The 17,178-nt window shown below is 32.8% G+C and overlaps 1 protein-coding gene across 1 annotated transcript; it reads left to right on the top strand.

Moving 5' to 3' along the window:
• The first annotated feature begins 9,791 nt into the window (after positions 1–9,791).
• LOC129220901 (uncharacterized) lies at positions 9,792–15,071 on the top strand. Its single transcript, XM_054855335.1, has one exon. It carries the CDS (start codon positions 9,792–9,794, stop codon positions 15,069–15,071), a length of 5,280 nt encoding a protein of 1,759 aa, XP_054711310.1.
• The last annotated feature ends 2,107 nt before the right edge of the window (positions 15,072–17,178 follow it).

Genomic DNA, 17,178 nt, shown 5'->3' with positions numbered 1-17,178 from the left:
CATACCAATTTTTGAACTTCAAGGTTTTAGTAAGAAAAACAGACAAATCATATGAACTTAATACTCAGGGAATCTAAGAAAATGGTGATAATAAACAGTGTTGTAGCAAAGCAAATCAAAAATTCCTTTTTTTAATCTATAATAATTAAACTCATTCCTGGGACAGGAGAATACATGAAACCTTGGGAGAAAGTTTAAAACGATGTACCTTGATGATGCAAGCAATTTAATTTATTTAAAGAATGCTATTTTAAGCCTCAAATTTAATTAGTGGAATGTTTATATAAAAGTTTTAAATAATTTAAGTCAATTTGAAAAACAGATGGGGACACGCCATAAGTTGGACTTTCTGGTTATTTAAAAAAATTTGTAGAAAACACTAAATTAGTCATTGTTTTAATAACAGTAGACTAACATTAGATAAGTTATTTCTAACTATTAAAAAATGAAAACACTTTCTAAGTTAAACAATTTTTGTGTTAAGCTACTGGAACATAATATTGTTAGGATTTTGGAGAATCACTCAACTGTCTCAAAGTTAATTGCGAGATAAATAAGCTAACGAAGTCAATATTACTTTCTGACAGTGGACATAGCAATCACTGTAGAAGGTTTTGAATACTTAAAAATAGTATCGCATTTTGCAAACCTCAGAGAGTACAAAGTTGCCACAAAATGCTGTTTTCGAAACTGAATGAGAAAAAATGTTCTGTCGTACTAGACTGAAAAAGTGAAAAAAAAAAGAGTTTCCTCACTGTTGTTCAAAGCATATTTCATATAATCCGTTCCAAGCAATATTTCTGATAAAAATCAATGCACACGTAAGATACGTCTTGTACTGTTTTTCAGCAAGTAATTTTATTTTCAATCTGCGAAATAAACCTTGTTTACGACGCTCCTCAGCTGTAACGTTATAAATACTGCGGAGCTTATTGAGGTCCAAAGCATATTATCAAATACTTAAATGGTGCGTGTGAATTTATATACAACCTCCATATTTGGAGTAGGGAAAAAAAAAACATTTGTTTTTGTTTGCAAGTAATTGAGCTTTCGCTTATTTCTAAGCATTTAAATTCTCTTTAAAGTTACATTTTCAAGTTCTTTCAAGCATTAGGCTCAGTTTTCAACAATTGTTTTTTTTCTTCGGCTGAACTGGATAACGACAAACTTTTTCGTCACGTATTACTTTTTTAAACACTGAAACCAACCGAAACAGAACTGCTGGAAAAAAATTCTTATACTCCATAAAAAAAAGAAACACATGCACAACGTATTTTTAAATCATTACAGAAATTTAAATGTAAGAAAAATGAAAAACTCCTTAGACACATATATTTTTTTTCCTTAATTATTTTTTTAAGAACGAATGAAAGTTCATTTATGAATTTTTATGCATTGTTTAAGAGCTTTTTGCGGGCGTTTTTTCATTTCACGCCGTAAACAACAGGTTTCGATAAGGTCTCTCAAATGGAAGAATAAACTGCAGTTTAAATGGAAAAAAGTTAGTTTAAAGAAAAAAAAGTAATGCTCTCTAAAAAGTTATAAATACATTTGTGTCTTGAAATTCTTGATGTTTCATAAGTTTAATTAATTTCCTTGATGAATTAAATTTTTCAAATTCCAGTGCTCTCTAAATGTCTTATGCACAAACACCAATTTCAAGGACTTAAAATGGCAATTTTCGTAATTTTGAAAATTTGGGCTTAATTCAGGTTATTATTAAATGATGTTTTATTCATGTGCCCGCAGTTTACCAATGACGATTCGAAAAACGAATTCAAAAGTATGTATTGAAAACTGAGCTAATAGCTCTACTAATATAGCACTACTAATATAGCGAGTAGAGCTAATATAGCTCTTTAATTTTTTTAATTCTCTATATATACACTATTTCTCTCACATACGTGCATTAGATTTGTTGGGGTATACATTTCTTCTTAAGTCAGACAAAACTTCCAAAAAGTTACTTTATATTTTCATTTTCTAGAAAACAAGTAATCTAAAACACGTAATTTTAAAATGGTTCTTTGAGTAAAAGTTGGCTACATAAAATACCCGGGTTGTGTAACGATGGTTTTTAGTGTCGATTGTTATTATTGTTGATTGATAGTAAGCAGTAATTTCTAGTTTTTAAGATGGGAAGTTTCACGTTACGTTCAAAATTCTGAAAAAAATAGCTGAAAATGTGCAACATCAAAAGCAACTTAAATTATTTTATCAACTACATCTTAAAATATGCTTACATATGCAGTGTTAAAAAAACCACGATGAATGGGATCCCAATTCGTTTTGAATGTTATCCATAAATCTAAACAGAATACCATTTGTACCTGCTGTGCAAATTTGTGTGATAGATGTGTCAAAGGTACTAATTCTGAAGTTTGAAAACATTAAAAAAGCATTTTTCCTTTTGATGTATCCAAAATCGCACACTTGATATTGTAAAAAATAAATCAGTCGAAATGACATAAAGAAATATATTTCTTTAAGACAAAACAAAAAAATTTCTGCAAGATCTTTTACTTAAAATGTGTTTATGAGATTTTTTAAAATTTATTTACTTCAAAGACAACTCATTCTGAACTATACTTTTGCGCCAATATTTTTTGCAGCCTAAATTCGTGTTGCTTTATAGCCGCGACTATGGATACTGTTCACTTACAGTGCTGGCCAAATTATTAGTCTAAAGAGTTTTTTTTTTTGTTTTTGTTTTTTGTACACTATTTGTACTAAAATACTTTTTATTTTACTGTTAAAGTACAATGCATACTGTACCTGATTATTACGTTATTTTAGCATAATTTAATGTTTGCAGGAGGCAGCACTGTCTGCTTTGTTTATGTTCTTTCTTTATCTACCTACCGGGAACATAACCTCAATCAGCTTAAACAGTTCAGTAGTTCTTTTCATTAGTGTGTTCTGCTATATTTAGAGTTAGTTTTAGAGAATTAGTGAGTATGTGCATGTGAGTATATATAATAGTGAGTATAAACTATTTTTTACCTCATTTTTTAAAAAAGTTAAGAAATGGTGTAAACCTTGTGAAAAGTATGCCAAAAAGACTGAAAATGCTCATCAAGAACAAGGGAAGGCATACTAAATATTAGATAATTATTTCACTGTACGTTAATGTGTCTGTAGTCATGTAATCAATAAAGAATTTTCTTTTAAAACAGTCTTAGTTTAATAATTTTTCCAGCACAGTGTATTGAAGAAAAAAAATCTTTATAATGACTGAAACTTAAGCATCTGTTTATACCATTGTTATAATTTAAGTTTCTCAGAAGTTCATTTCTCGCATTACACCTCATCTAACATTTCATTAAACTATTCAAGCACTTTCGTGACAACCGTGAGTTCTGTTCTTTTATTTGTTACAGCAGCAGATGAACTCGACATTTGCAAGTAGTCTGCTCCACAATTCGAATGCATAATGTAATTCGATTCAAGATTCAGCTAAATTTCATTTCGCGGGCCGACATTTTGTCGCATGATGATTATTCTCACTCGATCCAACTTTTGTATTATAGGGAAGGGATAACTGCTTTGCTGTGAAAGAACGCAATTCAGGTAATATTTGTATTGAAATACATTATTCGGTGAGATTATTTATCAATATAACATCATATCGATATAACATCAGAGCTGCATAAGTGGTTTTTAAACAAATCATCAGTTTTTTTCTGAAGTTAATCGCTCGGGTATAGTTAACTTCGCTATATATAGATACATATTCAAAGACAATCTTTACAAACATGAAGCGCGATTTTCTGTAAAGGGTAATTGAGATTTTCGAAACACAAAAATTAAGTAATTAAATAAAAATACTGGGTCAGAACGAGGTTTCATTTACTTCAAGAATGGTATGTGAAAGACATTTGCTTTTTTCCTGTAAAATAATACTGTTCAGAATTATACTGTGCGGGAAAATTGCGTTTTTTCCCTGTAAAATATGTCTGTTCAAAATGATACTGTGCAGGAAAATTACCTTTCTTTCTGTAAAATATTTCCATATTTCTTTAAAGTGAATGAATCATTTAAAGGTTGTTATCTTTATCTCAGCAAACAAGTAGGTTTCGTCTAATCAACTGGAAAACGCATTTTTAAGGATTTGTGTCATAAAAATGAAAACAACTCTATAGGGAACGAAATTATTTCGGGAGGAAATAAGAAAGCAAAATTAGTCTAAATCTCAAAGTGTACTTTGCGAATTGTTTTAAAAGTGGGGAAAGTACACCTTACCCTTATTTGACTTCTCTTTGTGGATGTCTGCATCTGGAAATTGCTAACGATGGACATATGTGATGAAGTTTACCGAGGGACACTATACTTTTATTACAAAACTAGTGGTACCCGCACGGCTTTGCCGGTAGTAGAAAATTACAAGGTTCGCCTGTATATTTACAAATAATGGATGATGAATTTCTCACCAAATTGCCATGTTAATTTGCTCGCCCATGTTACGGTTCCACGTTATAATAATTTGGTAATTTACTCCTCCACGTTATGATAATTTGTTTAGTAAAGTTTTCTTAAAATTGAAAAAAAAAGGAACAAAATCGAATTTTCAAAAAATCGCTTCGAGGTGCTCACCCCTATGCTACGAACTAATTTTGCGCCAAATTTCATGAAAATCGGCCTAACGGTCTAGGCGCTATGCACGTAACAGTCATCCAGACAGAGATCCAGAAAAACAGAAATCCAGAGAGACAGAAATACAGACTTTCAGCTTATAATTATTAGCAAAGATGTTATAAGTTTCTGTACCTCAAAGCCAGACTAACGTAATTCACATATTAGCTACTTTACATAAGAGCAAAAAAATGTTTGCCTGATGCACACAAAGGATGGGACTTGCTCCCTTTTAACACTGGTAAATAATTACAAAGGACTTTTATTTAGAATTACGTTCATATGGCTCGATGCAGATTAGAATTCAATATACAATGCACTAATAAACGGAATATCGCCATTTTTGGACTTACGTAATTCTGACTCTGAGGTACAGATTTAAACTACTATAAATGACAGTTTATTACTTGAATTCAACCATATTTCAATATTCCTAACCACTTACGAAATCGAAGTGATCGAGGATGACTTGTCCTATGGATTACATATATATGATGCTTAAAAACACGAGTAATGCTCTCTGATAATACGATATATTGTTGAGCAGTCACGAATTGCTTATTATCATCACTTGATCAAAGTTGATGTTGCTCTGATTTTTCAGATTACCATGGAAACGAGAATAAGTATGGCTCGTTGTTTTAATATGTATTAAGAGCACACACTTTCGTCGTCGTTGTTACTAATCGTTTGCAATCATTTAAGGCTTAATTAGGCATAAAAAGCGGGACTACTCCTGGGTGGTAGTCTGTATGTCCTCCACACAGAAGCCTACACAGACACTCATACACACACACGTCTATGCGTACACGTCAACTTACACAGACCTACACACACGTCTATGAGCACACGCCAACTTACACAGACCTACACACACGTCTATGCGCACACGCCAACTTACACGGACCCACACACGCATACACACACACACTAGTGATTAAGAAAAACATAATTTGAACTCAAGATGTCATTTTTTTTTGTTTTGCTTTTTTGCCATTTATTGTCATTGAACTTTATTGTAAAAGCTTCCCTATTTTGCTTCCGTTGAAAAAAAAAAAAAAACGCCAAATTTCCACATTTGCCAATTGTTACTATGGCTTAGTATATCATTTTTTTTCTTTCAAAAGATATAAGACTGCATAGTTAGCAGTAAAAAAATAAATAAAAACGGACACATTTTTCCAGAGAAAATTGCCTTCAACTTTGAAGCGGGGAATCTTAAAAATAATCCACAAAAATAAATCGATTTTTCTCAATACCATATAGAAAAAAGGTCGTCTTGTTATTAGCGTGAAGTGTCTAATAAAGTATAAATAACGAAATATAGTGGTAGTAATTTAGAACTGCACAACGGTAGATGTTTGACATTGCTTTACAAAATTGTTTCAATTTGCTAATTACCTATGATGCTGCTTAATTTTAACATATATTGGTTTCTAAGGATAAATAAAATATTTTAATTTGTACTCGAAGTCCATGATCTGTTTAATGCTTCAAAGGCACTGTATGACAAAAACATGTGAAAAGACATCGATTTTGACGATATAAAGAAGAAAAATAATCGATAAAGTTACATATTTTGCTTTTTGATATCAGGTATAAGCTTTTTATCTTACCTTTGCTGATAACGGGAATCTACCAATGGTTTAACAATTACAGAACCAGAGCTGCTAGGTAAGAAAATTTAAGCTTTTAATGATTTTTTTGAAAATAAATAGGTTAACTAGAATCATTTCGGGAAGAAATTTTTGCGAGAATTTTACTATACTTAGCGAAATTAATAGCATTTAATAATTTTTTTTTTTTTACGTTTGAAAGTGTGCGAATCTAAAACTACTAAACTCATTGATTAAAAGTTATATTTTCATAAATGTGCATTTATATTTTAGTGTTACAATAAATAAAATTTCTGTTTTTGTATGCTCAGTTTTATATTTCTCTTTCTATATTCTCAGTTTTATCAAACTGCAACATTTTTAAACTACTCGTTGTCAACAATACCATTTTGAACATTTATAGCTTTCAATATTTAATACTTGCGGAGCATTTCTGGTATTAAATATTGACATACTTCCTTGAAAATTTCGTAACTAAAGGAGTCTTCTTTAGTTTATTTTACGGACGAAATTTCGGCATTAAACTGTATGAAGCATGAAATAGTAAATTCTTCTAAACTCTGTACATAAACTTAGGAAGATTAATCTAAACAAACTTAAAGAACTTCTCTAAATAACGCGAATGAAATATTCTGAAACTAAAACTCTCTCGAAAGTAAGTTTTTGTTATGAAACTCCAAGTTTTACTGAAGCTATTCATAAAAATAATATATAAATTATCTGAAAATGTTCGTAAAAGTTTAAATCGAAGTTTTACTTCATTATGACACATAAATGCCTTTTCAACGCTTCAGAATGCAACATATTTTGAAGTTTTGGTAAATATGTGCAGTACCTATTAAAGATGTAAGAAATATATTCGTTATTTTTTGGTTCTTTTAAGACCTTTAAGAAATAAAGATACTAATAAACAGCTAAGTTATCTTTTACAATGAAATATTGTTGTTCAGGTTGTTCTGCTATATTTTAGTTTTTAGACCACTTTCAGCTGCTATATTCTGAATCTAGGACGTCAAGTGTAAATAAACTCAAATATGTATTGGATATTTAGGAGTTGTATTGAAAGCTATGTTTTTAATATATGACCACATTTTTTATCTGATGGTTTAGTTTAATTTAAAGCATACGTGGCTGATTATGATTGTTATTTTTTTAACTTCAAACAGATTTTTTTGCTTTAAAAGTACATCGTTTTTTGCCACGCCGCTCTTGAAGGTTTTTAGTTTCAAAAGCCATTTTCATTTCTCTGAATTGCTTCTTTAGGTAGGTGAATGAAAATTGCATAACTAATAGCAATGGTTTACAATAAAACTCTTGATTGATAACATGTTTTCTGCTGTTGCGTACTAAATCTATATTTATTTCAAATATACAAGTAGTTTTCTATAAAATCAGATATAGTTTTCGAGTTATATGTATAAAAAACCTGAGAAACTTTATTAGAAAATGTATCAGTTATTTCATTGCAAAAAACTACGACAGGAACACATTTTCTGTTATGTGTCGATTTGGAAAAATATGTAAAACAGTTCAGCAATATCCAAATATGTTCACGCCCTCAAAGTCATGATATCATTTCTCCACAACCACCAAATCCTGGTGCATAGAGTGACCCCAATCTTCCCTGAATCTGCAAGATACTCAGGGTACCTGTAGAGGTGACAATGGAGAAAGTGAAGTTCAATACGCATTGTACAGCTTACATTTTGTAGTTTACAAGAAATTTTTTTACCAGCTTAACGTAATTTTCGGATTTTCAAGTTTCCAAGAAAGTTTTAAATCACTAAGACTTAAGGGAGGGTGGCCCAAAGAGGGTAGGTTTTCGAAGAACGCTCGAAAATTGTAGTTTTTTAGATCGCAACAATTTCGGTTTTATTTCCTAGCAGGGTTCTTGAACGTCAAAATAAAAAGTTGTTTTTGTATTATTTCAAACCTAATATTTATTTATTATTGAACATTACAAGCACTTGAAATACCCGCTTTGCCCAACCAGGGGCTCAAAGCGGGTAAGATTAACAAATTATAGTTTGGTACATTTGCCAATCAAATATGAAGTCATAAATGATCAAAATAGTTGACTAGCTACCTGCCATTATATATCAAAAATGTAAAACAGTTCTACTTATCCAATTTAAAGTCAGAACATTTCTTTATAAAACATAAAGAAATAACTGATTATATATATATATATATATATATATATATATACCAATTAATTGCCATCCTAAAAAATACATATATTTTTTAAGTTATACTATCCTATTGAATTGGAAAATCTAAGTCAGCAAATGAGTCAAGAAATTTTAAATAAATACATGATTAAATCCTATACTTGCCCTTTGCCCGAAGTCACATTTTTTGTTTTAATAATTATAACCTTAAATTTAAAAAAGAAACAAACGAAATGATCATCGTAGTTTGTAGGTGGATGGTGTTAGCATAATTTAATATTATTGATATTTAAAAAAATAAACTGGTACTCGACTAATCACAAGTTACATTCCTCCAGTTTATTTTAGAGATGTATCATTTTTCTTATTTTAAGTCTGGTTACGCCTTGCCGCTTTAATGCTGCTTAGATGTGACTCATTGAAACTCGGGGATGTTCGGGTAAGCACGTCATGCACGGACATCGTAGCTTGCATAACGTGCGGCAGCATTTAAGAGCCATTGTCTGTAAGGATCAGGCAGGTTGTGATTGTTGACATTTTTAATTTTCTTTATTTTTGCAAATTTTTGCCTTATCATGAATGTAATGTTTGTGCAAAATATGAGCTTTGTCTGCCTTACCGTTTTTAAGGAATTAAATTTTTTATGTTTAGGGGGCGTGGCACATTTTTGCGTGTTTTTCAAATTTGCAGATTTTAAAGTTCTTGTTGCTTTAAGCGCCCCTATAATGACATCAATTTTTAAATTCTATACTATTATATGGTCTTCTTAGATACTATTACAGCTGTCAAATCGGTGTCACTACAAGAGCGACGGCCACGAACTCCGTTTAAAAATGACCGAAAATGAATTTTTTTCTATCTTCAAGGCCAATTTTCTCAAAGCGCCTTCATGATGACACCAACATTTTTAGATCATTTTCTAGCCACACTTACTGTTGCGTCATTACGCTACAGACAAGCCTTGATTGTTTAACGGACTCTAGAAATCGTGTGCGAGCCTCCGAAGAACAACTCAACGCAGCCTGCGCGCCTAGCTCTGTTTTTGGTTTCAGCTTGTTCGCCGACTTGCTCGAATATGGTTGTGTTTTTGTAGAGCTCCCGCTACGGAGCATAGCTTTCTTTTGCAACAGGGTATTCGTCCCTAAATTTTGAACAGCTATATTGGTTAGCTGGAAATGATTACTGGAATCATGTTGTAAATATGTGTAAATAGTTTATAAAGTCTTTTTTCTTAAAGCAATTAGTCATCACTGAAAACAAAACTTACAGTCCACTTAGAATATCGCCGAATCATTGGTCACGTCAGCCGCAGGTAAATTGAACCTGAATTTTTATTGAAAATATTTCTAGTTGAAGAAATTTGTTACTAATCATGACGGAAAAAGATAGTATAGTTACTCGTCAGAGTAAAGAACAATTAGTGACTCTTAATCGCCAAAGAGGTGCTTACAAAGGACAAATAACAAGAATAGCAACATTCCTTGAGGATGAAAGAACAAAGGATTCCTTGGAATATCAAGTGAAATTGGATAATCTGCACAAGCTCGTTTCAAATTTGGATGAATTAAAATTAAAATATTTTGAAGTGGTAATTGATGAATCAGACTTAGAAAAGGACCTAGCCGTCTTCACAGAAATTGAAGAACTCGCTGAAAACTTAGAGGTAAGACTGAGAAAATTCTTACTTTCTAATACTAGTAGTAATCAAATTGAAAATCGAAATGATTTGAATAATTACAAAATATTTAGTTCGAATGTTAATTTTAAATTGCCTGAAATGCCATTGCCAAAATTTTCTGGAAGTTATCAGGAGTGGTACACATTCAGGGAGCAGTTTCTCACATTAATAGATTCTAATGACAGCTTAAATGACACGCAGAAATTATATTATTTGAAATCGACTTTAAGTCATAGTGCATTAGAGGTAGTTAGTAAAGATGATTCTTATACATCCCTCTTTAAGGCTTTAGAAGATCGGTTTGAAAATAAAAGATTCATTGTAAATTCTCACATGAATGAATTATTAATGGAAGTGTCAAATCAAGATCCAGCAAAAAGTCTAAGATCGGTAGTTGACGGATGTCTTAAGCACATTCGGGCTCTCAAAACGATAGGTTTGGAACTTAATAAATTTTCCGAAGTAATGTTAATCAATATCATTCTCAAAAAATTAGATAAAGAAACGAGAAAGCAGTTTGAACTTTCATTGACCTCCACGGAATTACCCGCTTGGGAAGAATTTATAGCCTTTTTGCAAAAACGATGCTTAGTTCTAGAAAATTTACATAGCAATGCAACCGTAAAACCTAAGAATTTAACATACGAAAAGAACCAAAAATTTAAGAATTTGATGGTGAAGAATAATGCCGGTGAAAGAAATACAAGTTGTAGTGTTTGTCAATCACCTAATCATTCTATTTTCAAGTGTGATAAATTCTTAAAATTAGAAGGATATGATAGATATTTAACAGCTAAAAAACTTAATCTTTGTTTGAATTGTTTGAGTACTAAACATAAAATTGTGCAGTGCCCATCAACATTCCTTTGTTCCATCTGTTCGAAAAAACATCATAGCTTGCTTCATCGAAAGGAGTCCTTGGCGCCAATTAGGAATCGTAGTCTAAATAGCGACAGTAATAGCCTCATAAATAAAAAGGATATTCCTTCCGCTTCAAAGGATACCGGCACTAGGAATGACGTATCGTCTGAAATTTCGCAATCGTTATGCAGCGAGATTTCTCGATCAGAACATATTTCAAATAAGGTGTTGTTAGCAACTTCTGTTATTTATGTGGAAGATTTAAACGGCGTTAGAATTCCAGTTCGTGGAATTTTAGATTGTGGAAGTCAATTAAGTCTGACCACGAATAGATTAGCTCAGTCTTTATCAGGGAAGAAGAAGAAAGCTAAAGTATTAGTTTCGGGGATCAACGGAACCGTTTCTAGTATAAAATCCAAAATGCAAATACGGATCTCAAATAAAGATAATTCTTTTAGTAAAACAATTGAATTCTACATTGTTCCAAAAATAACAACTTGGGTACCTTCAAATGATCTGGATACAACCAATTTAGAAATACCAAAAGATATAGAACTAGCCGATTCTAACTTTGGAAAATCTGCTAGAATAGACGTGCTTATTGGAGCTGAACTTTTTTTCGAAATCCTAAAATTTGAAAAACAAAAAGTTTCTAGCTTAATATTTCAAAACACCGTCTTCGGGTACATAGTTTCCGGATCACTAGGGAATCAAGGTTTGCAGACATTTTGCGGTTTAACAAAACAAACTGATGTATTAGAAGAAAATCTTCAAAAATTTTGGAAAATAGAAAGTGTTGAGGACGAATTTATTCCTCTCAGTGACGAAGAAAAAAAATGCGAAAATCATTTTTTAGAAACATATCACAGAGAGAACACAGGAAGATTCGTAGTTACTATGCCGCTAAAAGAAGATCCGACAGTTTTAGGGGATTCAAAATTAGTTGCTGAGAAAAGTTTGCAGCAGTTGTGGAATCGTCTGGAGAAAACTCCCCTAATGCGAGAACTTTATTATAAGTTTATTGATGAGTACGAAACTCTTGGTCACATGACTAAAATCAAGGTTAACAAAGAAGATGCAGGTTGTTACTATCTTCCACATCATGGAGTTTACCGTTCTGAAAATCCTACAACCAAGCTCCGTGTAGTATTTAATGCTTCAAGCCCTTCAACGAATGGTAAATCATTGAATGATATTCTTTTTAAGGGTCAAGTTAAGGAAGAGCTTTACGAAATAATGATTCGTTTTAGAAAACATAGGTTCGTGTTTCTCGCTGACATCGAAAAGATGTACAGACAAATATTGATAAATCCAGAACAAAGAAAATTATTGAGAATTTTATGGAAATCCGATCCTAAAGGCCCGGTAGACACCTTTGAGTTAAACACCGTTACTTACGGCACATCGTGCGCACCGTTCTTAGCAATACGAACTTTGAAACAGCTGGCTGAAGAAGAAATAGAAAAATTTAGCAAAGCATCTGAAGTCCTTAAGAATGATTGTTACATGGATGATGTCTTAAGTGGAGCAGACAGTATTAAAGCTACACAAGAACTTCAATGCCAACTAATAGAACTTTTGAAGTCTGCTGGAATGCACCTTCATAAGTGGAAAGCAAATGATTCCAAATTACTTGATTGTGTCAATAATGGATCTTCGGAAAATCATTCTTTCTTAGAGAATGAAACTAAAGCATTAGGAGTGACTTGGAAACCCACACCGGATGTCTTCACTTTCAAGGTAAAAATTGAACACCGTGAAAAATTAACTAAAAGGACTATACTCTCGGACATTGCGCGACTCTTCGATCCCCTTGGTCTAATTGGACCCGTGATAACCAGAGCCAAAACCTTCATGCAAGAACTTTGGAAACTAAAATTAGACTGGAACGACCCGGTTCCAGATTTTATAGCGAATTCCTGGATACGTTTCACACACTCTTTGAAATCTTTAGAAAGTTTGACCATTAGTCGTTACATTTTGAGCCCGTGTGCAAAACTTATAGCGTTGCATGGATTTGCAGATGCCTCATCTATTGCCTTTGGAGCCACTGTCTACCTCCAATCTTCATCTCCTTCCAAAACGTCTTGCCACTTAATAAGTAGCAAATCTCAAGTAGCTCCTTTGAAAACCTTAACTATACCTAGACTAGAGCTTTCAGCATGCCTGCTATTAAGCAAGTTAGTCGTCAAAGTTTTGAAATCTTTAAAACTGGACATTGGAAGTATCTATTTATATACTGATTCTAAAATAGCCTTAGCATGGATCGAAACCCCGCCATGGAAACTAAAGACATTTGTGAGCAATCGGGTGGCTAAAATTCAGCACCATACTCAGAACTTTCATTGGCACCACATTGCGTCTGGAGATAATCCCAGTGATTTAATATCGCGCGGCTTAGATGCTACAGACTTGGTGGACAATTCCCTTTGGTGGTATGGCCCGGACTTTCTCACTCGTCCTAATAGTTTCCCTGAACCAGCAAGCCCTCATCTATCCTCAAAGGACCAGGTAATAATATTGAAAGAAATGAAGGACATTTCTACTGATACTTCCACTAAAGAAACTACCAGCCTGTGTGGACTTACAAAGTTAGCTGTTTCATCAACACCTAATGACTTTAGAAATGATCTTTTTTCTATAAGCAATAATTTTATGAAACTAATTAGAATTTTTAGTTTTATTTTTAGATTTGTTTATGACTGTCGACATTTAAATAGCAGAAGGTCAGGACCACTGACAGCAATAGAGCTTAAAAGTAGTGAAACCTGTTTGGTTAAACAGGTACAAACGATTTGTTTTGCTGAAGATATCCAAAATCTGAAAAATCAGAGTTGTCTTTCAGGTAAGAGTAAATTAAAGTATTTGAACCCTTTTTTAGATCCAGAAGGTGTACTTCGAGTAGGAGGTCGCTTGGACCATTCTAATCTTAGCTATGAGAAAAAACACCCAATTGTATTGCCCCACGACCACAAATTGGGTGAAATTATCTTTGAATATTTTCACAAGAAGTTTTTTCATGTTGGACCACAAGCTTTATTGCATCATGTCCGGCAAAGTTATTGGATAATTAATGGAAGATCACTAGCTCGTAAAATTGTTCATAAGTGTTTAGTCTGTTTTAGAAATAAACCTAGAGGAATCAATCAAATAATGGGAAATTTACCCTCAGAAAGAGTAAACCCTAGTCCCTCTTTTAAGGAGTGTGGAATTGATTTTTGTGGTCCTTTCTCCATTAAATACAAAAATCAAAGAAAAGGGACTCTCAATAAAATTTTTGTAGCATTATTCGTTTGCCTCGCAACCAAGGCAATACATTTAGATATAGTAACTGATTTAAAATCAGAATCATTCATTGCTACCCTTAAAAGATTCTTCGCTCGCAGAGGTAAAAGTTCCACAATTTTAACGGATAATGGCACTACTTTTGTTGGTGCAAATACTGAGCTTAAGAAATTGCATGCCTTAGTTAAAAATCCTGACGACACTTTAAGTGATTATTTGGCTTCTGAGGCTATTTACTGGAAATTCATCCCTCCCCGCTCACCCAATTTTGGTGGATTATGGGAGGCTGGGGTGAAATCTTTTAAACACCACCTCAAAAGATCAGTAGGTAGTTCCCCTTTAACTTTAGAGGAATTTTGGACCTTGATTGTCCAAATAGAAGGCATTTTAAACTCTCGCCCTTTACTCCCTTTGTCGTCGGACCCTAACGAAATTGAAGTCTTAACGCCAGCTCATTTCTTGATAGGTCGTCCAATAACGTCGATAGTGGAACCAGATATCAGTAGTATTAGTGATAACAAGCTGTCTAGTTGGCAAAAAATCACTAAAATGCCACAAAATCTATGGAAAAGATGGCAGCACGATTATCTTAACCACCTTCAACAACGAAATAAATGGTTCATTGAAAAGAAAAATCTTAAAGAAGGAACCATGGTGATCATTAAAGATGAAAATTTACCCCCTTGTAAATGGTCTCTAGGTCGAATCCTTAAGATCATTGCTGGTTCTGATGGAAAGGTTAGAGTGCTAGAAATTAAAACACTATCAGGTGTAGTAAAAACAGCAATATCGAAAATTTGCCCTCTTCCCCTAGAAGGGAACGAATAATTAGTATTCATGGAAATTTCAAATTTTCTTATTATTTTGTATTTTTGTCTTATATTATTTTGCATACTTGAATTTATCTTAGTTTATATATTTAGTCCAGATTGTAATCTCATTGCATGTTGAGACATCTCAACGGGGGCCGGTATGTTGCGTCATTACGCTACAGACAAGCCTTGATTGTTTAACGGACTCTAGAAATCGTTTGCGAGCCTCCGAAGAACAACTCAACGCAGCCTGCGCGCCTAGCTCTGTTTTTGGTTTCAGCTTGTTCGCCGACTTGCTCGACTATGGTTGTGTTTTTGTAGAGCTCCCGCTACGGAGCATAGCTTTCTTTTGCAACAGGGTATTCGTTCCTAAATTTTGAACAGCTATATTGGTTAGCTGGAAATGATTACTGGAATCATGTTGTAAATATGTGTAAATAGTTTATAAAGTCTTTTTTCTTAAAGCAATTAGTCATCACTGAAAACAAAACTTACAGTCCACTTAGAATATCGCCGAATCACTTACATACATCAAAAATATGTATCAAAATCGGTGTCACTATAAGGGCGCTAGAAGATATTGGAACTTTTATTCGATAAATTTCACAAAAACACGAATATTTAAAATTTAACTGCAGCTGTCGCCCTCATAGCAGAGATCTGATACTAAATTAGGTTGATAACCAACATGTTTGTCTAACATTTGCACAAAAAAAATCGGTGTCACTCCTATTATTTTTGGAAATATAATCGTTCGAAGTTAGTACGTTATGGCGTTTTTTTATATTTATTTATTTAATCTTTTCACCCCCAGATAGTTTTTTTAAACATATTTATTTTTAATTTAGTACAAAAATGTGTCTCTTTTAACATAAACAGCTTTGGGCAGTAAGAGCGTCTTTTTCTTGAATAGAAAATGCCCGTTTTGATATAGGTACAGGCAGATGTATTGTGCATAATATGTCTAGATTATCATACCAATACTCATCTTGTTTTTTCGGCCTAACAAATCTATTTATTCCAATTGTTCTTGACATACATTTGACCTCAACTTGCAAATGGATTTTATACGAAAGATGTATAGAGAGAAGCTCTTACAAACATCTTATATAAATGCTTCAAATTTTCAACTAATAAATACCCCTGCATTGCCAAAAGTTTAATTTAATGAAATTGGATGGTCCCTATCTTTACGAGCTCAGTTCAAGTTCACTTCAAAGCAGAAGGAGTATTTATAAGAACAATTTACGATTGGTGAAAATACTGGGAAAAAACAACATTCCTGTCAAGTTGCACACTAGATGAGAAATGCAGTTCGTAACGGGGAAAAAACTGTTCGTTGCTTCAGAGTATTGTACTATGAAACAAATCCTATCCTTTTTTTCGATGGAAGAAACAAAAAAACGAATGCATTCTCAATACATCAAATGAGAATATTGAAGAAAGCGAACATTCACAATCTGAAACTGAATTTGAGGATAACGTAGACCAAAACGAAGAAAACATTAAGAATCAAGTCAAACCAATTTCAGAAAGACGGTCATCTCTTATTGAAAACTGCTAATTTTGTAGCACTAAAGCATGGGAAAACATGGTATCCCAGAAAAAGAGTAGAAGTTGACCATTTGCAAGTTTATGTCAAATGCATGTCAAGAACAATTGGAATAAATAAATTTGTTTGGCCGGAAAAAAACAAGACGAGTATTGGTATAATAGTCTAGACATGTTATGCACAATACATCCACCTGGTACCTATATCAAAACGGGCATTTTCTATTCAAGAAAAAGACTCTCTTGCTGCCCAAAGCTGTTTATGTTATAAGGTACACTTCTTTGTATTAAATTAAAAATAAATATGTGCAAAAAAAAAAATCTGGGTGTGAAAATATTGAATAAATAAATATAAAAAAAAACCTCCATAACGTACTAACTTGGAACGATTACATTTCCAAAAATAATAGGAGTGACTCCGATTTTTTTGTGCAAATGTTAGACAAACATGTTGGTTATCAACCTAATGTAGTATCAGATATCTGCTATGAGGGCGACAGTTGTAATTAGATTCTAAATATTTGTGTTTTTGTGAAATTTATTGAATAAAAGTTCCAATATCTGCTGGCGCC

Source organism: Uloborus diversus, chromosome 4, assembly GCF_026930045.1.
Source record: "Uloborus diversus isolate 005 chromosome 4, Udiv.v.3.1, whole genome shotgun sequence".
NCBI classification, from domain to species: domain Eukaryota; kingdom Metazoa; phylum Arthropoda; class Arachnida; order Araneae; family Uloboridae; genus Uloborus; species Uloborus diversus.
The sequence above is the reverse complement of the archived record's forward strand: the minus strand, read 5'-3'. Positions and strand labels throughout refer to the sequence as shown.